Source organism: Eumetopias jubatus, unplaced genomic scaffold (genome assembly GCF_037043125.1).
Source record: "Eumetopias jubatus isolate StellerSeaLion01/CBP00866 unplaced genomic scaffold, mEumJub1_p1.0 scaffold_8, whole genome shotgun sequence".
Classification (NCBI taxonomy): domain Eukaryota; kingdom Metazoa; phylum Chordata; class Mammalia; order Carnivora; family Otariidae; genus Eumetopias; species Eumetopias jubatus.
This window is the reverse complement of record NW_028274814.1, coordinates 120,189,690-120,214,013: the sequence shown is the minus strand read 5'-3', so window position 1 is coordinate 120,214,013 and position 24,324 is coordinate 120,189,690. Positions and strand designations below refer to the sequence as shown.

General features: G+C 37.8%; 1 protein-coding gene across 16 annotated transcripts in view; it reads left to right on the top strand.

The window, feature by feature from the left end:
- Positions 1-24,324, top strand: part of ANKS1B (ankyrin repeat and sterile alpha motif domain containing 1B) — a 1,102,644-nt gene that overhangs the window by 776,884 nt on the left and 301,436 nt on the right. For all 16 annotated transcript variants that reach the window (XM_028121697.2, XM_028121696.1, XM_028121695.2 and 13 more), the window contains one exon: positions 13,287-13,385. In XM_028121697.2, coding sequence (XP_027977498.1) covers positions 13,287-13,385 — 99 coding nt within the window. The remainder of the gene's footprint in view (positions 1-13,286; positions 13,386-24,324) is intronic.

The window sequence follows — 24,324 nt, the reverse complement described above, 5'->3', positions numbered from 1 at the left end:
CTCTGTGAAGCGATTCCATGTAGAAGACACTTGTCTGGAAACTATGGGATGTGGGGGCATCTGGTTATCTGATCCCATCATCCCCCTTTATTGCCACCTCAGTTGTCACAGCAGCGCTACCACTTCCTGTGTGATCTCAGCCAAGTGTCTAGTTATCTCTCAATTTTACTTTTCTCACCTGTAAAATGTGAGTGTTAATAATACTATCTATTTCATAGAATTTTTCTGAAGATTAAAGCAGTGTCCAGCCCACAGTCAACACCCAATGAATGTTGCCAGTCATTATTATTATTACTACTGTTATTATTATTAATTCAGTGGGTACACTTGGCTGAACCCAACCAAGTCCGTGTCCTCTCTCATTATTATATAAATGTCTATTAATACTTAACACTCATTTAAAGAGAATAACTTCCCCCATACAAGGAGAACTATTCTTCAAACAACTTGAGTATATGAGTAGATTTACTCCCAGCTAGAACCTCCAGAACAGATGCTGTGTTAAAAAGGAACATCTGGTCCAATTTTATCATTGTTCAGTTGAGAAAATGAAGTCCTAAGGAAGTTAAAAGACTTTTCCAAGTTTACACAGTTAATTAGTGATAAGTCAGGACTCCTAATTCGGTGCTCATTTCCAATGAATGTTGCTTCCGTAAGACTAAACATAACTACGTTGCTATCATTGCCTTGAAATATACCTCTGCTTTGTCATAATGCAACATGCTTATGAGAAGTATATATTCTTCTTATTTTATTCATTGTAATTGACCCTGATAATCATTATAATGATTATTATACCATAGATAATGGTTTAAATTCATTTGTGCTCCTTGTACACATAAACCAAAACCTATACCAGTATTATTTTCACAGTGTGTTCTCTTTTTCCCTGTCGGAAAGGAAATATTTTTGAGCCATATGGGATCCTAATTCTCTGAATGCTTTTAGATTATCAGATGTCTCAACTGACAGTCCTGGATGAAAATCAAATCATGAGAATTTGCAAAACTGAAAAAAATTAAGAACATTTTGGTGTTATCATGTACCGGAAATTCCATCTTTATCCTTTCTTCAATTAGGAAAAAAAAATCAGACATCCTAAATATTAGAATTTTCAGCTCAAACTTTTCAACCCTTTTGCTACAAACTTACTTGGTGGTCCTTAGACTGGATATTTTTATAAACTTATGGTTCATATTTTTTTACTTAGTATTCATTCTTTCAAGCTTTTATTTTATTCAAAATTTCAGCAAAATCTAGGTAATAGGGAAGATGCAAAGATGCTTAAGTCATGATCATTTCTACCAAGAATTTTGCTATCCAGTGAAGAGTATAAGGCATATAATACTAAGTAGAAAGAAATAAGAGATTCTATGGCCTATTTAGCATCTGCTTTAACTTAGACAAGAGGTGTCCATTTTTAATAATGTTCAAATTAATATGAAGGAATTTATGATGGGTTTGGTACCAGTGAACTTCTCTCTTTAATTAGAAAAATTAGACAAGGGGACATTTAATAATATTCATCATGAGAAAAGGTGTCTCCTTTTCTCGAATATCTTGTTCTTGTTTAGTGAAGAAAATGACAGGAGGAAATGAGGAAAGAGTATCCTTAAGTATAGATGCCATACAGAGAACATGAGTGTTTGTGTGCCTTGCACAAATTTTCCCTTTGTATTCAACCCAAGGCCAAATGATGGAGCAACACAACTCTACAACAGCCCAAAGGACTCTTCTGAGTTGTGATTTCACTCAACGTTCTTTAACCCCTTGGTTGGGTTAGCCTCCTGCCTGTGTAACCCACAGTGACCATTTCCTCATACTTAATTCCAGTGCTGTTTTCTGTCTTAGTCCATGCGGGGTGCTATAACATAATACCATAGACTGCTTGGCTTAAAAACAGTAGCAACTTATTTCTCACAGTTCTGGAGGCTGCAAGTCCAAGATCAAGGCACCAGTAGATTTGGTGACTGATAGGGTCCCACTTCCTAGTTCATAGATGGCCATGTTTTCTCTGTGTCCTCACATGGCAGAAGGAGCAAGGGTGCTCTCTGAAGCCTCTTTTATACAGCACTAATTCCATTCAGGAGGGCTCTATCCTCAAGACGTGACCACCTCCGAAAGGCCCCACTTCCAAATATCATCACATTGGGAAATAGGTTTCAACATATGAATTTGGAGGGGACACAAACATACAGTGAGTTTCCCCAACACCACATTTTTTATATAAAGCAAGCCAAAACAAAGTTTTTATGGGGGAAAAAAATGTTTTCTACTGAAGACATTTCAAGAAAAATGTCTTCAAAACCAAAACTAAAACCAAAATAAATGTGGAGAAAAGTCAAGAATATTCTGGTCAACTGTTTCAATAGGGTAATCACCATTCACTGCCCACCAAAGGCATTCCAAGTTACTAAGGACCTAACCACAAACTTTGACATCTCAAGAGTTCAGGGAAGTCACACACCCAGGCCAACTTAACAAACCCCTCAAATGTTCTCACTATTTCTGCTCTGTTAAGATTATAATGTGCTCAAGTTTTAAGTGTAAAAATTCTTTCCTATAAAAACTCAAATTTATGTAAAAATGTGCTTCCTTTAGAACCACAATGACTATACAATCTCTGGATGCCTGTCATCTTCAATTAGAAGTTAAAAGCCACTCCCAGATTTAAAATCTGTCAACTCCATCAACACTTTGGTAATTTCACATCCAGGAAATGTGAACAGAAACCAAAATCCATAGGAAATAAATTCCTTCAGTAATTATTTCTGTGAGATTTCATAATTTTAAGTCAAAATTAGAACAAACAAATCTATACAAATCAGACACACACACAGCCTCCCAATTTTGTTCTGATAACTTTCATTCTTTCTAATATCCTTCTCTCTCCCTCTTTGTGGTTATCGCACCCAGGTCTGTCTAAGGTTAATTGTGAATACCCCTTATGACCTCTATTACATGCCATAATCCACATCCTCGTCATTATTTTCGTTAACAGATCAGCACTGGCCAGAGCCACTTGTATGCCAAATATGGAGACAGCTTTAAATTACCTTTCTTATTTAGGGACTAACTCTCCCATAATTCATACTTGCCTGCTTACAGATACCCAATAGGGTTATTTGTTTTTGGTGGTTAACCAACTGTGAACCCATCTCTGTCACTTTATATGAACAAATGACCAAACTCATCGGGGGAAAGTCCACAGCCACTTTCTTATGGACATACAAGGATACCAGGTGAATTTCTCCCTTTTAATCAGAAAAGCAAGTTTTTCCAGAAGTTCCCCAGTGGGCAAATTTTGTCACATGTCCGCCCATAGCTTCAAGGGAGGTTGAAACAATTTCTCCAGCCTCCATAGTAGAAGATAGCAGGGGAGAAGGGGATCAGCCTACCAACAATGTCTACAACTTAGAAATAAAAATGCTGAGTCCAAGGAGTATGGATGTTTACATTTTAATAAGTATTATTCAATCTCTATCCACAGTTGTATCAATTTAGACACTATATCAAAGACCATTCTGACTTTTATCTTTGCCATCTGGCTTTTCTTTCTGATTCAAACGAAAGATTATATTTAGCTTGGAAATTTGACTCCCCAGTGAGGCCAGTTCCTGTGGTTCTCCAACAGGTCATATTTCATCCCATTTTCCTCAGATTTCAGTGTCTCCAGGCTATCGTTTCAATTCAGGCTGTTGAGTTCAAGTTCCATGTCACCCAATTCCTCCATCCATTCTTCACACCATAGCCAGAGTATAGTAAAAAATATAAGTCAGTTTATGTCCTTCAGTGTTTCCCATTGCACTTAGAATAAAATCAAAGCCCTTATCAGGATCCCCATTAATGTATGCCCTGTCTCCCCTCCAATGTCCTCTTCTCTCTCAGTCACTATATTTAGTCTTATTAGCCTTCTGTCTATTCCTAGAATCTGTCTCTTTTCCCACCTCAGTGCCTTTGTACCTGCTCTTCCTTCTACAATGCCCTTCTAATGACTCTTTCTGTGGTTTGGTTCTCCTTTTAATCCCTCATGTCTCAGTTTACATATCACTTTCTCAGGGAGGCTTTCCTGACCATTCTTTCTAGCATAAATCTCCTTTGTATTTTTTTTTTACCACAGCACTGTATTAATTTTCCTTAGAGCAATTTTTACTAGACATGTGAACCTGGGCAAATTATTAATCTCTGTGTCTTCAAGTCCTTATTTGTAAATAAGGGTAACAACTGTACCAACCTCAGGGTTTTTTGTAAACAATAAAGTAAAGTTCTTAATATTTCTTGGCCTATATAAAACTTTGCTAAATAATAATTATTTGCATTATTTTTTGTTTGGTTATTTTCCTGTTTTCCCCACTAGACTATAAACTCTAAAAGCAGAGGGACCTTGTCTGCTCTGTTCTCAGTGTGTCTCAGGACCCAGCCTAGTACCTGGCACATAGTAAGTGCTCACAAAATATTAGGTGAACAAATATATGTTGAATAAATGAATTAGTGGCAAGTCCTACCTCAGTGGAAGCTCTGATTGTGGATTGGACTCTGCAAACTCATTTTCGGTGTTCAGTAGCCTCTTCTGTAAGCCTTCCAGATTAAGCAAATAAAAATATACAATTCTAGGTAAATTGGAATTTCTGTGTTTTATCTGGCAACCCTACTTTCCTCACTACCACCTCCACCCTTAATAAGCAATACTTTCTCTCTCTCATTCTCTCCCTCCCTGCTTTCTCTTCCTCTTTGCTCCTCTCCTCCTACATTTATTTGACTATTTCTGAATATAGTTCAGTATCAGGTAACCTCATCATCCTTAAATCTGTAGATATCCACTCCTTGAGGACAACCATCTCTTTGATGGATTAATGAGCGCCTTTATGACCGGTCTCCCAATTCCCACAGGACTAAATTATCCACCTTCACCGTGACAGGCTCCTTCAGCCAGGATAGCCTTCTCAGGGGACTGCACTGACTCTTTTCTCTGGATTCAGAATATATTAAGTTAGGGACACAAATGTCCTTGATACATTCCCAGGAATTTTCTACCTTATTGGATAATTTTCCAACATCCTGGCCTTGAAAGAGACCTAAAGAAAAGAAATCCAACATGTCCTTTCCCAGTTGACCAGACAGGTAGTTTGACAAGGGCTCTACAGAAGAGCTGAGAAGTGCCAAGTTGATGCCATGCTGTTATTTTCCACCTCCCAGCACAGTCCTGGCTCAGACATGAGAAGTTACTTGGTGCTTTAGCCAGACTCTTGTCACTTATATTAACATGCTCTAGATTGCGCTAAGGCAGTTGGAAGAACTAACTGCTTAACCTTTCAGAAGGTAAATAATTTATTTGAAACAAAATGTGTTGGAGAAACCATGGCAGTCACTTCCAGTGGTCTGTCAATATATATGAAAGGCTGTGGTGAAAATAGCAACACAGGAGTTACTTCTCAGCAGTGTTACACATCCATTGACTGGAATCTCCATCCAGAAAATGTCCTCTACTGAACATTTGGTTCCTTCACTGTAGCAAAAGAAATATGGGTGTCACAGTCTGAAAGAGTAAAACATTGATCCCAGATCCATTGTATTTTAACTGTGTGAACTAGCTAGATGGTTTCACAGCTCTGGGGCTCAGTTTCCTTGTCTGTGATATGAAGGTATTGCCTCCTAGCTTAGAACCCTGAGGTAAGGTTTCTAAATAAGGTAGACAAAGTACCAGGTACTCAGTGAGTGCTCAGTGGCTGCTAGTTAACATTAATCATTTTAGGCACTTCTTTTCTGCTTCAGAGTATGTGGCTGTGTTGGTTATACTCGGGAGCAAATTGTCTTTGTTTCTCCAGAGAGGAGCTTCCTTTTAGAGCTCTGTATCACCAATGAGAGACCACTCGCAAGAGGAGCCTGTCGTAAACACGAAGGTGCCATGTTCCTCTTCTGTTAAGGGCAAGGTGTCCAAACTAACCTAACTGCTGCTCATTTTTCTCTTATAAGGCAGTGGGGAATGTTCAGCATATTAGAGAGAAGAACAAAACTCAGATACCTGCCAAGATTATGTACGGCCTACCCAAGGAAAAAAAAATTTTTCAACGTCACAGCTTGTGATTGGAAAAGGACACAGGACAGCTGCTAACTGTTTTCATCTCCACTTTTGGCATGTTCTTCTAATAGCTCTCCTGTCACAGTCTGCAGCACAGTGTGAACTAAAGGAATAAGATTGAGGTGCCCCCCCCAGCCCCAGCCCCACCCCCTGCCCAGATTCAGCTATTGGGAAAGACCATTTAAAGAATTTAATATCCACCCTATCCCTTTGGGAATGGTGTAACCCAGCTAGACACCACGCTTCAAAAGAGAGAGGGAAGTTAAAGCTTTGCGGTTAGTTAGGGACCGTTTAGACAAGAACCCCCCCCCCCCCAGGTCCCTGCCAGCCCTGATTCCATGATTCCGTGAACAGAGAGGACTGGAGCAGAGGAGGGAAGAATAGGTCAGACAGCTTTCCAAATTCTGTTCTATAAAGAAAGATTCACTGTTGCTCAAACGTTGTGAAATCAAACATAAAATATGTTGGAGCACTTGCTTTTCAAATGTGAGTTTCATGCGGCTCTAAAGCAAAATGCAAATGGCTTAGGTCTTGCCACATTTTTTTGCTGAACATTTTCTCTCCTACACTAACCCCACTGGAGGCAGTATCGGGTAATAGTTAGGCTCCTATTAGCTAAGGGAGTACATTAAGTACCCACCTCAGAGAGCTATGGTGAGATTAAATAAGATAATATGTCTAAGGCATTTAGAACAGTGCCCGATGGGGTGCCTGGGTGGCTCAGTCGGTCAACTGTCTGCCTTCCGCTCGGGTCATAATCTCAGGGTCCTGAGATCGAGCTCCACATGAGGCTCCCCGCTCAGCAGTGAGTCTGCTTTTTCCTCTCTCGGTCTCACTCTCTCTCAAATAAATAAATAAAAATCTTCAAAAAAAAAAAAAAAGGTCCTGGCACAGAATAGGAACTCAGTAAGTGTGTAATTTACTTTATGTTTACACCAACTGCAATTGGTATGAAAATTGAAAGAAGACAGTAGGTGTTCATAAGCCTCATATTTTCATATGCATGTATCTGGAAAAAAGTAAAAACATACAAATAAGTTTTGTTCACAACCTCGTTTCTTCTCGTAAGACTGGTGGATTAACATCCTTAAAAATGAATAGGCTTCCTCTTGCATCTGTGAAACTTGACCAAGACAGTACAATTTACTGTATAAATGACTTTGAAATCTTATACATAATTCTAAAATCTACATGAACACACTCAAATGAATTAGAATTATAACTTATGAAATCATCAAAACTTGCTCACTACTTTAACAAATAAATACCTGAATACTTAAATTCCTTTTTTTCTCTCTCTCCATGGCTTCAGAACAGATGTTTCAAAGGGGAAATAGACTTGAAAAGTAAGAGGGAAAAACTGGTAGTATAAAACTCATTATAATCATGTGAGCTATAAATACTAATCTTAAAAAAATAATTCTAAGATATAGATTACTTATTAAAATATATACTCTATGTATATAAGATGCTCTCTAACTTATTGCTCAATAATGTGACATTTATTTGAATCAATGATCCAAATGGTCTAAAGAATCTAAGAAACTCTTCATAAGCTAAGAATGTGAAAATCTAATCAAGTTGTGAACAAGAAATTCCATTGCAATAGACAGAATATTTTCAAATGGAGGGCTAAGATAGAGAGGTAAAAAAAATACTGTTTTCTTCCACTGTCATTTCATTCATGTAATAAAGGGAATTAAAATTGGAAGAAACACACACACAAAATTTTTTTTAATTTTAAAAAATAAAATTAGAAAAAGCACATCATCCATTATCTGATTACTTATGGTAGCCCATGTTTCCATCTGATAAACAAAATAAAGCTTTCCAACATTGATAGGGAAATTATAAATCTGGGACTTATCCCAATAGTTACCATCCTAATCATGCAGAAAAGACACATTTGGCTTACTTGTAGGTTGATATCAAATTGACTCAAAGAAGCTAAGAGGTACATTATTCCAAGAATTTTATATATAGTTTTATGCCACCACATCATTTATGCTGTAAAAATATTAAAATAGACTAAAATATGTGTTTCTCCATGTGTGAGTTTGCAAGATTTTGCTATCATTCTATTATACAAATATTCTATTTTAAATATTCCAGGCCACACAAATTGTGGAGAAGAATCTAGTTTGGCTAATTATAGAGCAAAAGAAATTTTCTCCAAATTGACAGAATCCTCTCCATTTTTTCAGTCTTGAACTGGAGAGAGAGAATAAGTAACATCCAACTTAAGCTTATATTAAAAAGAAACAAATTCCCTATGGTCCTTAAACATGTTTCCCTAGCATCTGTAGAGATTTATTATATATAATATGCAACATGAAGGAAAGTTTGCTAAATGAATATGCTATGGAATTGAGGTTATAAAAATAAGAGGACTTTTCAAGCTGGAGTTCTGAGAGACAGAAGTGGTCAGTTTAGATATATTTGAGAGATGATTTCAATAAATAGCTGTTATATTTCTCATGGAGCATTAAGTACAAAACACTACTTTTTATTCTATTTGGTCACCTTGTTAGTATATCACAGCTGAAAAAAAATCCAATAATATAAAATATTCTCCCCAGGGTCAGAGAAACTTCAGTTTTCAGCTCTCAGAGCATAAAATCTGTTATTTTTCCTCATTCCATGATATAAGAAAGCAATAAAGACCCCCTGGATTAGATATTTCTTGTCAGTAAAAGAACAGCTCTTCTAAAAATACTGTCTTGGGCCTTTGATCCTTCCAGTAAGTCATTAACTAAGCAACTTTATCTACTGATTATTATTCCCTAAGTGACTTGTGCAATGTGCCTGGTAGTGTGCTAAGAAAATAAAAAATTTGATTTGTCATTTTGATAGCATAGATTTCTAGTCCCATAAGAAACACTAATGAAAATAGAACTACTACTAATTTGTTTTAATGACTGAAAAATTCGAAGAAAATTTGCTAAACATCTTCAATTTTATGTTCATGAACTTTGACTGAGAAGCACATCAATTATATCCTAAGGATGACCCATGAGTATTTCTGACTCCCTGTTCTGATTCCCTATCAGTCCCCATTTTTTTTTCTCCTATCTGTGTGATTCAACTACAGTTTCAATGTCTTTAATTGTGGAGAAGTGCTGTCTAATAGAATTTTCTTTGATGACGGAAATATTCTCTATTTGTGCTGTCCAGTAGTGTAGCCACCAGCCACACGTGGCCAATGGATTTTTTGAAATCCAGTTTGAAAAGAATCAACTAGATATGGCAACTGAGAAGTCTTTCTCAACATTTGCCAGAGAAACTCTATGGAGTTAGTCGGGGTAAAAGCATATTGCAGTGGGTTGAGGAGTAAATGGGAGATGAGGAAGTAGAGGCAGTATGCATACTGGGGATGAGGAGGTAGAGAGTGAGTGCAGTGTAGTAGTTGATTAAGCAGTAAGACACACATAATGGAGCTCTACTCCAAAAATCTTTGATCTGGCAGTCATGTGAATGGAGGAGGGAGAAAGCTAGAGTTTACATTCAGCTGTTATTGGGGGCGGGGGGAAGGATAAGCTGAGATTTTCTAACATTTAGCGAAAGCAAGTCATAACATGAGAATAAATTTCAACTCCCCAGGAAGAATGGAAATGTTTATTGTCTTTGATGGCACATCTGTTACCCAAGTGCAAATGAAATGGTTAGTTGTAAGATTTGAAATATTTAATTTTCCTCTGAAAAGCTGTAAGAATCCACGATATTACAGAATGAAGGTATTTTGTCGTTTCTTTTAATAATAAATGTTATAAGTTCCTACCTAATACTGAGATTAATTTGTTCCAAAAAAGTGCATTCTTGTATTTCTCTATAATTACAGTTGACCCTTGAACAATGCAGAGGTTTAGGGTGCTGACCACCCCCTCACCCCAGTTGCCCCATGCAGCCAAACATCTGCACATAACTTTTACCTCTCCCAAAATTTAACTACTAATAGCCTACTGTTAACAGGAAGCCTTACTAATACATAAACAGTCGATTAACACATATTTGGCATGTTATGAATATGATATACTGTATTCTTACAATAAAGTAAAATAGAGAAAAGAGAATGTTATTAAGAAAGTCATAAGGAAGAGAAAATAGATTTGCAGTACTATACTGTATTTATTGGAAAAAAAATCAAGGTTTAAGTGGACCCACACAGTTCAAACCCATGTTGTTCAAAGGTCAACCATACTTCTTAAAGCTAACTTTAGGTTGCAAGTTCTGAAATACTAAAATGTAGTTGCAATGTAAATGTAACTTCAAATTATACAATCTATATTTACATATAAGGATACTAATCAAAAGTTAGAAATGACTGAAATCATAGCATTTTAGAACTTGAGTATTCATTGAACTGCATTTTACGAGTGAGGACCATGAGACCTAGAAATAATATATGACTTAGCTAAGTTTACCCAAACAAGATTCGGACCCAGATCTTTAGATCCAAGCCTGGTGGTGTTTCAAAAAAAGACTGGCTAGATGATGCACCAGGATATTTTTGGTGTCTCTATATATTGCAATAAGAGAGAAAATAGAAAATCTCTAACAGCATGCCTCATTGGGGACAGTGAATCCTTTTCTTTACATTTCCACAATTAGTACCATTTCCCCTTGGGCACATTCTCACCATTTGCACTGTGCTTCCCAAATTTTCACTCATTTTTCAAAAGTGTTTGGTAATTATTCCATATGCTAGGAAATTTGACCCAAAGAGAAGATGTCTAACTTCCCTACAATTTTTCAAAAAGGTTCCTCCTACTGAAGGTAAGAGAAAGACGGTATATTGGTAGTTTAGAGGAAAAATAGTGGTTTTAAGGATTTAATCCTTCATATCATTTCAGTATTCAAATACTGAAATCAAATTTTCAGGATTACCTGTAGATAGTAGGTATCTATAATTACTGAAGCAGAAGACACACTGACAGAAGACAAACACAGACACACCAAAGAATGTGTGTGAGCTAATGTTGTGGGCTGCTAATTTAGCCCATGGAAAAGCTGGTAATGGTCTAACACATAGATGGACAAAGTTTTTTGTTTCTTGTTTTTTTTTTCTGTTTTTGTTTTTTAAGATCCTTTTAACTCCTTTTGGAAACACTTTAAAGACTAAAAATCAAATACAGAATGGTATCATATATCCTACTCAGGACATACTGGTCCATTTCTGGAAATAATAATGCTTTCTCAAAATGAAGCCGTTTATATTCTTAGCCATGCTCTATTGTGTGCACAGAGTAATTTCTTGAGAGCAATGTTTCCTGTGGCATTTTGCCAAGACTGCCTTTATTTGTTTTTCATTAGGCTTTTCATTATCATGCTGCTATATACCTGGATCGTTCTGCCTCCTCTGAGAAGGCCAGGGTAGCTTAAGCATAGGAATGATATCATGAGTAGGTGGAATGTTTTTGCCCAGTGAATGCCCATTTTAAATCTCAAGCTATGGTACCATTCTTATGGCTTTAATCTTTCTAAGAACAATCAATTATCCATTTATAATGTAGTCTGATATTAAATTGTTTATATTCATCTATTCTGTCCCTGTACAGGGAAAGATATTGGTCTCACTTTGTATCATATAGACAGGCCCATCCTCCTTTATTACCTCAGGAAAAGACATGGTGATTCACCACCATTGTCCAAGCCTGGAACTATTATGTGTTCTGCATTTCTGCATCATTACATGCATTCAGTCACTGAGTCAAACTCCTTGATAGTTTCAAACCCACCCATATCTTTCTATTTCCCATGACCACCACTACCTCAGTCTAAGCCCACATTGTCTCTAGAACAACTGTGGTAGCTCCTAATGGTCTCCATGCTCCCAGGATTGCCCTTTCAAATTCATTCTCTTTTGCTTTAAATATCTGTCAGTACCCATTGCTCTCCATAAATATGTGTTCTGTAATTTCTACTCATAGTGTTTTTGTTACACATTAATAAGACAGTTTGATTTGTCCAGAAAAGGAGTGATCTGAATTCTGAACTTCTCTATAGACCCCTCAATTTAAACACTAGCTTACAAGCTACAAAAGACTAAAATTTAGGGACAAAATAAACAATCTATAAATTTTTGTATTAGAATATTAATCAGAGGCCTAAAAAATCATTGAAATCAAAGAATTTCAGGACTAGACTAGTCCTTGGAGATCGTGTGGCTCAACTTTGTGATGCTATAGGTAAGGAAACTGAGGCCCAGCCACTAAATTGATCTAAAACTTAACTAAATTGATCTTTGTAAATTTAGAATCTCATATGTAACTCCTGTTTTTACCATCTATCCATGGCTCCCCGTTATGGTCAGGATGAAGTCTGAATTCCTCAGCCTGGCATACAATGTGCATATAGTCTGTTTTCGGCTTAGCTTGCCAGCCTTACCTTTTGTTCCTCTCTCCAACTCATCCAAGAACCCAGTGCTTCCTAATATGCTATGTTCTTTCTCACCCACAGGACGCTGTACATAATTTTTCTTGTGTCCTTCCTCTGTTGAGTGCTAAGTCCGAACCATGCTTCAGATATCTGATCAGACATCATCTCCGCTGAAAACACCCCCCAGATTCCCTTGGGGTTCCCAAGCATGTGTCACCATCATAGCACATTCACAGCATTCTACCTGCCTTTGAAAATCTGTTTCCATCCCTGGACTAGAAAGAATAAAGACAGTTGTGGGCAGGGACCTGCAAATTATTCATTGTTGTATCCCCATATCTTGATCAGATGTCTGGCATTCAATATTTTAAGATTAATTATTAATTCCCAATTTTAACTAGCCTAGTATATTTCAATTTTTTACTCAGTCCTCCTCTCACAATCTGTTTTCAGGGGAAGAAAAAACTGATTCATTCATGTCAACATATAGGTAGATCACTGAAGATCCTAAAGGGCAACTCTTCTCAAAAGCATTCACATTTTTAGGGAAACAGAGTTTTAGGTCACAGAAATGAATCCCCAATGCAGATAACCCAACCATAAATATTGAGCCATAAGAGCATTTCTGAGAGGAAGGAAGCTTTCCCAGCACCTTCACCTCAGTCACATAGGTGACCTCCTACTTGCCCTCACCCTCATAGAAGAATGACTCTGTTTTCATTTGTAAAAATCAGCTCACTTGTTGGTTATTTTTCTCTGCATTAAATAAATCATTATTTACCCATAGTAAAAATACCTAATTTAACTTGTAACATTTCTGGGTTTGTTTCAGGGAAGCAATGTTATGGAAGATCAGGATTTGTTGGAAATTGGAATCCTTAATTCTGGGCACAGACAAAGAATTCTACAGGCAATCCAGCTTCTTCCAAAGGTAAGCAATGCTTTTTTAGCCTGGCCCTATATACAGCAGTCTTCAGACCAGATGTGAAAGGGCTGTTAGTACTTAGGACACCATCTCTACATATTGATTAAACTCCCCAAAGCAGTTCTTCTTAGGTCCAGTGAAATGTTCAGACTCACAAGACTACTGTGGGCCAAACTTGGCTTTAGGTGGATGAGAAGGATGTCATACAGGAAACACCACTGACCAGCAGGGCGCCTTCAGGGGTTCTCTTCAGTGCGAGTCCTTATATTGGTACAAACATCAGTCCACGTCCCTCAGGTGACAGCTCAGGTATAAGAAGACAAGATCAATATTGGGTGGGTGTGGGAATGTTCCTGAATTAAAAGCCTCATGTCCCATGAGAGGCATTATCTCTTGTACAACTCCACAGACTTAGCCTTCAGGGGCAAGGAATCTGCCTAATTACAAGAGTCATCACTCAAGGAAGACCAAAGTATCACATCCCCATCAGGTATTTATAGTTAATGTATAAATCCTCCCAGTCTAGATGCAGTTTGCCAACCAACATGTCCTTTTAACTGTAAGCACTATGTTACCTAGCAGCAGAGTTGACCTTCTGTTTCCAGATAAGGTTTCATAGGAGCCTAAAGCAAGAGGTAGGATCTGAGCACTGATCTTCAAGATAATGTAGGACTTTAAATGATAAGGAAAAGGAAAGCATTTCAGGGATCAGCAGAAATCATATAAATATAAATATAAATTGCCAAAAGTATTAGGGGAATAGTGATACTGTGTGATTTAAAATGCAATGGGATTTACCTAACAATGTGAATGTCCTTAATCATTGCCATTAAATTGTACACTTAAAAATGGTTAAGGTGGTAAATTTTATGTTTTTTTATTTCACCACAGTTTTTTAAATAATTTTTAAAAAAAAATCCAGTGTGATTAAATTAGAGAGTGGAGAGTATAGTCAGAGATAAAGCAGAAAAAGTAGGTTGGGTCAGTCTATGCCAGGCTAAGGAATTTGAAATTTGTTCTGTAGGCTCTGGGGAACAGACATGACTGGACTGCTTTAGGCCAGTCAATTTTGGAGGCAGTATACAATAGGCGAGAAGGAGGGAAAGTTGAAGTAGGGTCAACCAGCTGGGAAAAGATTCAGGGGGCAAGACTGGAAGCAGATGAACAGTTAGACTTGCACCTAAATGTATGAACTTACCATATATTTTGTATTCTCCTCTGCTCTTTTCCTTTCTAATGAGGCTATAATTTCTCCTTAGAACAAGAAAGATAAATATTAACCACTGTTTCTAAGGAAGTGATCTGATGAAATTTGCCAACTGACAGTGAACTGGGTGTCTACTAATAGAAGCTTAACACTTTTGCAAATTCAAGGAGAGTTACGCATACAAAGGAGTTTGATCATACAGTTTTCTACAGTAAAAGGAAAACAATAAAGTGGCCTTAGAACTAATTCAGAAGTAATTCTTATAAGCCTATTGTTCACCTCACTACTTTTGTATCTTAAAATATTACTTCCTCAGCAAGTTTGCTCCTCATTCTCTGCAAGGACTTCTACACTGCTGTACCACCAACACTGAGCTCAGTGTGCAGCCCGTGGTAGGCACTCAATAAATCAATAAGTGACACAAGCCTGCCTGTCAAGTTCAGCTCAAATAGTTCCATATCACTTCCTTTATAAAACTTCCCCTAAATGGAACCACTTCTCTCACCTTGGTGATTATCACCCTAGTCCAAACCAACCACCATTAACTGGACTGCCACAACAGGTTCTATCTGTCATCTCTAGGTTAGACTACTGGAGTCAATTTCTCATTGGTTCTCTCTAGCTTGGATAATTCATAGATACCTAATCTCTGTCCTGGTTACCTTTCTTACCACTCTACATTTGAATTTCCACACAGCATCCAGAATAGTCCTTCTCAAATGTAAATCAGATCACGCACACTCTGTTCAAAATCTCCAATGGAGGGTACCTGGGTGGCTCAGATGGTTGGGCATCTGCCTTCGGTTCAGGTCATGATCCCGGGGTCCTGGAATTGAGGCCCGCATTCGGGGTCCCTGCTCAGCGGGGAGCCTGCTTCTCCCTCTGCCTCTCTCTATCTCTCATGAATAAATAAATAAAAATCTTAAAGAAAATAAAAATAAAATAAAATCTCCAATGGATTCCCTTCTCACTTAGAATAAAATCTTTATCACAGCCTACAGAAGTCAATAGGCTCTGGCCCCTTCCCACCTTCATGGCCTCATCTCTCACTCTCCCATTTTCCTCAACTCTAGTTATATGGTTTCTTTTTGTTCCAGAATATACCAAGCTCGTTTTTGCCTCAAGGGCTTTCCATACTGGTCTCTTTGCCTAGAAAGCCTTTTATTCAAATTTTCATACCCTTGTTCCTATACATCATCAAATCTCTACTCAGCTGCTGTCTCCTCACTGAGGCCTTCGTGACCTCAATGTCACACTCACATACTATCACTGTCCTTCGTATTACCCCACTTTAGTTTCTCCGTGGCACTTATGGCTACCTGAAGTTATATTATTTATGTGTTTGTTTTTTCCTTATTTTTCACCTCTCCCCCAAGATGGAGGGTCCATAAGCTCAGGGACCTTGACTATCTTGTTCCTTCCTATATACCCAGCCCCTACAGCAGTGCTAGTCATATCATAGGTGGTCAAAAATGTTTGTAGAAGGCAGTAATACACTGCTGTCTCTTTCCTCTGAGATTTGATAGCTCTGCCTGTTCTGAAGGTACTAATAATACTCTACCACTTCCGCCTTAGAAACATCCTGAAGGCAGAGACAGTGTCACATCCATCCTTGAATTTCCCAGTGTGCTTAGCTCAATACATGTGCATTTAAAGAATAAAAGAATGAGCGACTGAATGAATATTTTCCTCTCGTTATTCAAATATACATTTTTTCAAATCAAAGAGTGCCTCAATCTTAAGATAGATCCGTAATTGTGTATATGCCATTTGATAATGAGAACAAAAGAACCTGAACTCGGAATTATTTGGAGAACAAATGGAGTGTTTATTTTTAAGACAGAATATCATTCCCATTAGAGAAAACAATATAACAGAAACAATACAAAATTAAGCTTTTATCAAGAGGCTGATGCGAAAGTGCTTACTATGCACCCAAATGAGTAGAGAATATGTAAAAACATCCAAACACGTGTTCAGCAGCACAAACAGAATGTTATAATGCTACAAATTGATGCTTTGCCTTCTTAGGTAATGAGCCCAATCTTCAGATGGTTAATAGTGTAATTTTACTGCCAGCACATTCATTTGCATTCACTCTAACTTTGCACTGCTGCAAAAGGGACACTGTGTCTCTTTGTTTTGTTTATGCAATTTTAGTCTTCAGAATATCTGTGTTCTTCATCTGTCATGAAAAATATTCCATGATTGCTACCTGAAATCCTTTAATTAACATACTGTGTTTTGGAATCCCTGAGATTGTTCCTAAACAGAGAAAAGGTGGTTTGCTAAATGCAATCTTGATCTGTTAGCACACTTCAAGGCATGTTTTTCATGCTTTATTTGTATTTGTTGTTTCAAGTTTCAAAGACAAAAGTTTATTCCTTTGGTAAGAATAGTTTTTCTGTAATATGCCCTTTATAATATTGAAATATTCACCAATGCAAAGGTCTGCATGTTCTCAAGTACATTTGATACATCAAACTCATGGAAGGTATTCTAAGCATAGACATAGTTAGAACAGTAAGAACATTAATTCCTCTCTTCCACTCATAATTTCCCTCTGTCTTTTGTAATGCTTGACCTTTAGTAGCAAAGCTCAATTATCCATTTTCACCCGGTGTCCACTTTCCTCACCAACCCCAGCTCAGTCTTTTCTTAGGTCTAAAAGTTTCCCAGAACTTCTGAAGATCAAATTTCACCCTTTTCTCTTTTTAAGAAAGGAAACATACCAAAAGTTTCATGAGAAGGTGGCTTGTTTTTACTCCCCTAGAAACTGTTAGCATCTTGGACTTTTTCTGTCCCCTAGACTTGGGGAAATAATCTGATTACTTGTTTGCAACACATAATTTACCTTTTTCCAGGTAAGAATTCCATATGACCAAGTATTTGGATAATCCTCTAAAATCCTTTTAAAAAGGCATAATGTCTTTTGTCTTTTGACAATATAACACTTGGAAGTCAGAAATTCAGAGCATCTTCATTTTAAAGGTTTGCAAGACTTGTGTCAAAGCCCCTGTGTCTTCTCTATTAATGTCTCTCACCCTGAAGATATTTTGGCACACCAGCAAATTTTACGTCACATGCTCACTTCTTTTTCAACATTTTCTTTCCAAATGATTTTATGTTTTTTTATCTTTGGAATTTTTGAGTAGTGGTTTATACTCACTATCCCCTTTACTGTGCTCCTACCGATCCTTCAACCTACTTGGGTCTAACTAGTTCCTGTGTTATACCACCCCACACAACCAGTGCTAAGGTTATCAGTAACTGGGAGGGAAGAAAGTCCATATGCCCCTTTCCACCTTCATCCCACTTCAGCTTTAGTAGGTTCCTACACTCATGTCAACTGTCAGTATTGTCTTATTTTGTCCTCCTCCCTCCTCATTACCTGGCTATCTTCCTACCTCTCTGATGCTCTCTCTCCTCCCCTGCTCATTTTCCTCAGTTAAATGTTGGAGTTCTCCAAAACTCAAACTCAACAACATTTGATGTCTAGTAAGTGTTGTTATCACAGGACTCTTGATCATAGTACAGTTTCTGGTGTTCATAGTTTTGCTCATCATTGCTAGCCTACTTCTACTTTACTGCATAATGAACATTTACATTTCAGCTGCTCATCATTTCTAAGTTCAATTCAATTTAACCAGTATTTGTTGGGCTACATACTTTCAATTATTCTTTTCACTGAATGACACTGAATACCTCTGGTTGGATTAAATCATCCCCTTTCCTATCTTCAGTTTGAGATTTTTGTAAAACAAAAAACAAACAAAACAAAACAGAGTTATCTGTTATTCCCATAGAAAAACAAGATTCTGTGTTAGCTACCTATTGTTACATAAGAAATTACCCTAAACCTTAGTGGCATATAAAAACAACATTTGTTATCTCATAGTTTCTGTGGGACAAGAATCCAGGAGGAGCTTAGCTGGGTCCTTGGTTCTGGGTCTCTGGCAGGGCTACAGTCATCTCAAGACCCAAGTGGAAAGAACCCACTGCCTCGCTCACTCACGTGGTTGTTTGTAGGAAGGATTCTGTTCCTCAGGGGTTTTTGGACTGAGGCCTCAGTGCTTCATAAGCTGTTGGCTGAAGGCTTTCTTTAATTCCTTGTCATGTGGGCCTCACCATAAAGTATCTCACAACAGGCATCTGGCTTCAACAGCACAGCAAGTGAGAGGACAAGAAAGGGCTAGGGAGATGGAAGTCACAGTCTTTGGTAACATGCCCTCCTTTTGCCATATTCTATTCATGAGAATCAAGTCACTAGATTAAGATCACACACAAGAGGAGGTGTTTACAGATGCAGTAAATAGCTGGAGGTGGGATCACTGGGGGATCACCTCAGAAGTCTGCTCACTGCAAATACACTTTATAATGGTCCACTTTAGAGTCTAGTTTCCAGGTCCACATTTGTGATTAAAGTGGAATAACCTATCAGCAATAACAACAAAAAGGGCTTTTTTTATTTCAATGGGCCATCTTCATGGGACTATGATATTCACAATTAAATGACTTAGAAGCCACATTTGCAATCGCCACTCAAAAAAGAGGTACATGTCTCTGGTCTGAAGAGTTAGGTATGAAATAGCATGATATGATACAATGATACACAAATTAGAGACCCCCAGAGATGTGCCAGTTACACATAAAGACTTCATGATCTAAACGCCACTGATGTAAGTGATACACACAAATCAGCAATCCCATAAAACATTATGGGATTATAAATTTTTAAAACATATTCAGAACAAATAGACAAAAGCAACAGTTGACCAAAAAAAAAAGTTTGTGAGCAGGGATGTAGAGAGAAACTGACAGGGATTGAGAACTCAAATACTACTAAAGACAAGACAATATGGAGTGGTAGAAACTGGCAAACTGGAGAATACAAACCCTGTCCCTCCAAAAATACTAGTTTTGTTTCCAAACACTTTATTAATGAATCAAATCACAGAGGACCAGAGTTAGTTATAGCTATTACAATGGGATCATGGATTATTTCAGAGCCCTAAAGGAGTACTATGGAAGTGCCATTATCCCAGTTTGGCTTCCTGTCTAAAACCATGCTCTTAAAGATGCTAGTTCTTGCAAGTTCCTTAAAATTCAGATGTGTGTTAATTCTAGTCTTGATGGTTGATGAAGATGCATATAAGCTTTAGGGAAAAAGCGTTTAACCAATGTAATTTCTTTAAAGTCTAGAAAGGAAGGTTCAGTCTTACTTCCCTATCACTTAGAAAAATGATAGAAGCTCATTCCTGTTCCTCTATTTTTCAGAAGGGCAATGACAAAATGTAGGCTTCAGGCACAGAAGCTCTCAAGATACATTTGACAGGGTAACTCTTCATTCCCCCGTGCCATCACTCACTCTCCATCTACCCTCATTCTTTTACTTACATTTCTTTGTTTTTGCCAGCTGATGTCTTAAACTTTGTGCCACCCAATGTTGGCCCTACCACCCTATGAACATCCAGTTAAAGACAGACTCTTAAACAAAATCCCACACACATACATGCACCATTAGCATTAGGGGCCCTATCTTAAAGTTAATAGACAATTGGACCCACAGTCTAACCCAAAGCATAGGGTATTCTATTTCCTTCAGGTCTAGTCCTTGGTGAGACAAACTGTGGTGTCTGAGAGTCCTTTCAAGTTCCATTCAGTCCTGCAAGTGTTTTATGATTCTGTGACAAGCAGATATGCTCCCTTAGATCAGTCAGGTCAGTGTAAAAGCTTACTTATTTCTCAGGAGAAATTATCTCCAACAGTTGGTGCTGTTGGAGAATAGGGAAGAAGGACAGACTAACTGACCTTAAAGTGATAAACTTAGGCAATTTGTAGTATATAAATCTTAAAGTGACAGCAAATCATTCAGATCTTTTCTATTATTTCTTAGCCTAACAACCCTGATGGCTTGCATTTTCCTAGAGTGACCTCTCCCCCCTATGCCTTATGCTTTCTGTTTACACATGGAGACCAATAACTAGTCCGTTGTTCAGGAGTACATTGGGAGAAGGAATGGCTGGTGTTTATCAAGTTCTCTGGGCCCTCTGAAATGCCAGAGCCCAGTACATACAGAGTACGAAATAGTTATAGCTGATTGGGCTGCATAGATATCCCAAGAACTGCTGGGTGTGAGCGGAGTGCAGTCCTAGCATACCTACCGATGCTCTGTTCCAAGATTTTTCTGCAGTTTCAGAAAGCAAGATGACTGCTACATTTCTCCTACGCTAAAGGGGGAAGGTCTTTTAATGTTTTCTTTTAAATGAATTTATGGTGGAATAGTTTATTATGTAGACCAGAGAGCTGAAATATCATTTGTACTCGTAATCCCCCCTGATATTTACAGAGAAATAGAGGAGGAATTCTGCAAATAAATAGGTTTTGATTTACTGCCGTCCCCAGCAGCTGTCATCCTTCAGTTTTGAGTTCACCCCCATTTAATAAAGAACAATGGCTCCCTTGGAGTGATACTGCAATCAGTAGTAATAGTAGAGGAACTTTGATATCTGGGCACTTTCCCTTCCTTACATAATTCTTTCAAGAAGATCAGAATTTAGAGCTGCAAAAGACCTTAAAATATCCAGCTCAATATCTCTCCTGAGTCTTTCACAGGTGAGGAAACCAAGTCTAGGTCATATTAAATGACTTGCCCTGAGGCAGATTGTTTCTTAGCGACAGAAGTGGAACTAAATCCCAAGTGTCTGTGCTCATGACAAATGCCTCCCGGGCGAATACTGTGTTATATCAGAGACCCAAGGCTCTGAGGACGCCTGTGTATTTTCGAGAGAAACTGTAAAAAGAACAGGAAAGGACCAAATGACTAAACATAAGAAAAAGAATTGTTTATAATATTGGGCCTTTTTTTAAGTTTCAGGCTTAAAAGGTAGTTTTTGCAACCTCCATACATCACTAAACTCCCTTTTCAAGGCTGGAAGGGAAGGATTGTGCCAGGGATCCAGAAGCTCTAGAAAAGTAGGAAGGAGACAGACAGGGAAAAGAAGAAAGGCAGACATAGACCATGTCAGTTGTCCAGTGGCTCACTGGGAGTCAAACCATTTGTTTACCCTCGAAGGTGGCCTTAGAAAAATTTTACTAACAGTAGCCATTGCTGTTTCAAAGAAGGAAAAGCATAATGGAATAAAATAAAATAATTGAAATAATCTTATTTATTTTCCTCTTTAATCTGGGTAGAGAGGAAGGAAAGATGGGCAAGAGAGAAGGGCACTCTCTAGGAGAGAATGAAGACACAACTTTAAAGCATTAAGCTCCATGGAGATGACATTTTTAGAAGAATCAGCCAGGAAGCAGCATGGTATAATGGTTGGGAACATGGCCAGATTCCCTGAGTCTGATTTTACCTACTTCATAGGGGTGTTGCAAGACTTAAATGAGTCAATATTTGTAAAGTACTTAAAATGGAGCCTGGCATAGCCTATGTACTATATTTATGTTTACTAAATTTTTTAAAAAATTGAAGGTGAACCAAGAAAAAAGTGAGGTTCCCTCATCCCATTAAAAATTACTACTGCAGGCATACACAATAAGCAAAGTAAACCTCCTTTTATACATTCGATAGATATATTATGAAATACCTACTGCATGCCAGGTCCTCTTCTAGGTGTTGAGGATTTGATGTCAGGAAACAAAACCTACAAAGTCGCCGTACTCTTACAGCTTACATCCTAGAGGGGGATGCAGACCAAAAGAAGTAAACATATGTAACTTCAAGTAATGATAAGTGTTATAGAAAAATTAAACAAACAGGGTGTAGACAGAGTGAAGAGGATGTATAAATGCATTTCAATTTTAGGTGGGCAAAGTAGGATTCACACCCAGGCAGTTAACCTGAGGTTCTTTACCACCTCACTGCGTTGTCTAAACACTATATTTCAAAGCACACTAAGGGTACTAAGGGGATATTGAGATGACTAAGCTAAATACTCCAAGTAAGGCACCTTCAAAGAACTTGGAATTTGGCAAAAATGAACTCTCGTGAGCTTTTAAATTAACCTAATTTGATCCTTGTTTAGCCACCTACCACGTGTGTCACTTGGGCAAGTTGTTAAATTCTGTAGTCCTCAGTTTCCTCATCAATGAGATGGAGATGGTAGTAGAACCTACTGTGTTAGGTTATGGTGAGTTCTAAGTTTAAAAATCCCTAGGAAGTACCTGGCATTTAGAAGCACTAAATTAAGAGTAGGAATGACTGCTTGTAATTGTTTAGTAATGCTCATTAAATTAGCAAAACTCAATGAATTTTTGCCATTGCTCTTGCCTGGAGCCACACAGTAACAAAAATGGACTTACTTCCTAATATAAGTCTCTGGCTAAAAATGCCCATGAATGCATTGCATGGTGAGCTTTCCATTCTTACTTGTGGATTTCTCACAGAACAAATTATTCATTCTCTAGCTAAGAAGAGGGCAAAACTGTTGAATCTGATTGTTATCCACTAAATTAATTATTTTTTTTACTACTTTTAACCAATTAGGAGCTAGAAGAAAAGGTGTTTAAAATCATAACTAGGGCCTTCCTATCTAAGAAATTAAATGAATAAACATAATACTTAGAGGGCATCCTGTCTGCATCTCTTAAGGGGTAATGTAATCAGGTCCATAAACTAAGTGGCAAGTGATAGAGTAGTGGATACAGAGAGTACTTTGAACAGCAAGGGCTCAGTAAAGATATGCAGCATAAGATGGCATAGAATTGAACTGAGAAGCTGAGTGGGCAGACCTTAAGAGTGCAGTTCCAGTAAATTGCTAAACGCATTGTGATTTCATAGAAAAGCAAAACTATGTAAATTTACAGAAGAGATCTAAAAGAACATATCTGAGGCGCCTGGGTGGCTCGGTTGGTGAGGCATCCAACTCTTGATTTTGAGTGGGGTCATGGTCTCAGAGTCATGGAATCGAGCCCTGGTTGGGGCTCCACACTCAGTGCAGGGTCTGCTTGAGTTTCTCTCCCTCTGCCCCTCCCCCTGCTCTGCTCTCTCTCTCTCTCTCTCTCTCTCTGTGTCTCTCAAGTAAATAAAACTTTAAAATAAATAAATAAATAAAAGAACATATCCACTATTTTGAATGTGCCATCCCCCCCTTTACCATATAATTGAATTAAGTGCTAACTTAATAGTTGAATATAATTTGGCTGTATTTCTTATTTTTGATCAATAGCACTCAAGTGAGAAGTCTGTGTTTGATTATGTGTACAAATGCATTGAGTATCTACTTATGTTTCAGACACAATGCAAGGAGAAAAAAAGATGAAATTACACAGTATCTGCCTTCAAAGAGATTACAGTCTAGCAAAGGAGGTTGAACCAACATCCAAGTGATTTTAATACAAAGCAGAGCATGCAGGAGCTATAATAAAAGTAAAAATACAAGCTCTGGATGTTAAATGTAAGGGAAGCTCTCTTATGTACAGGAAATCAGGAGAGGGTTCCTGGAGGAGGAGGCAGACGAATCAAAAGTTATTCCTTAGGGGAGGGTGGTGGGGGGATGGGTTAGCCTGGTGGTGGGTATTAAGGAGGACACGTACTGAATGGAACACCGGGTGTTATATGCAACATATCATGGAACACTACATCAAAAACTAATGATGTAATGTATGGTGATTTAGTGATTAACATAACATAATTTTTTTTAAAAAGAAAGCTATTCCTATGCATCTTAAAAACTTCTTTGCTATGGGGAATTTTGAAATAGCTCATGATACTCTGAGCAGAAAGTGACC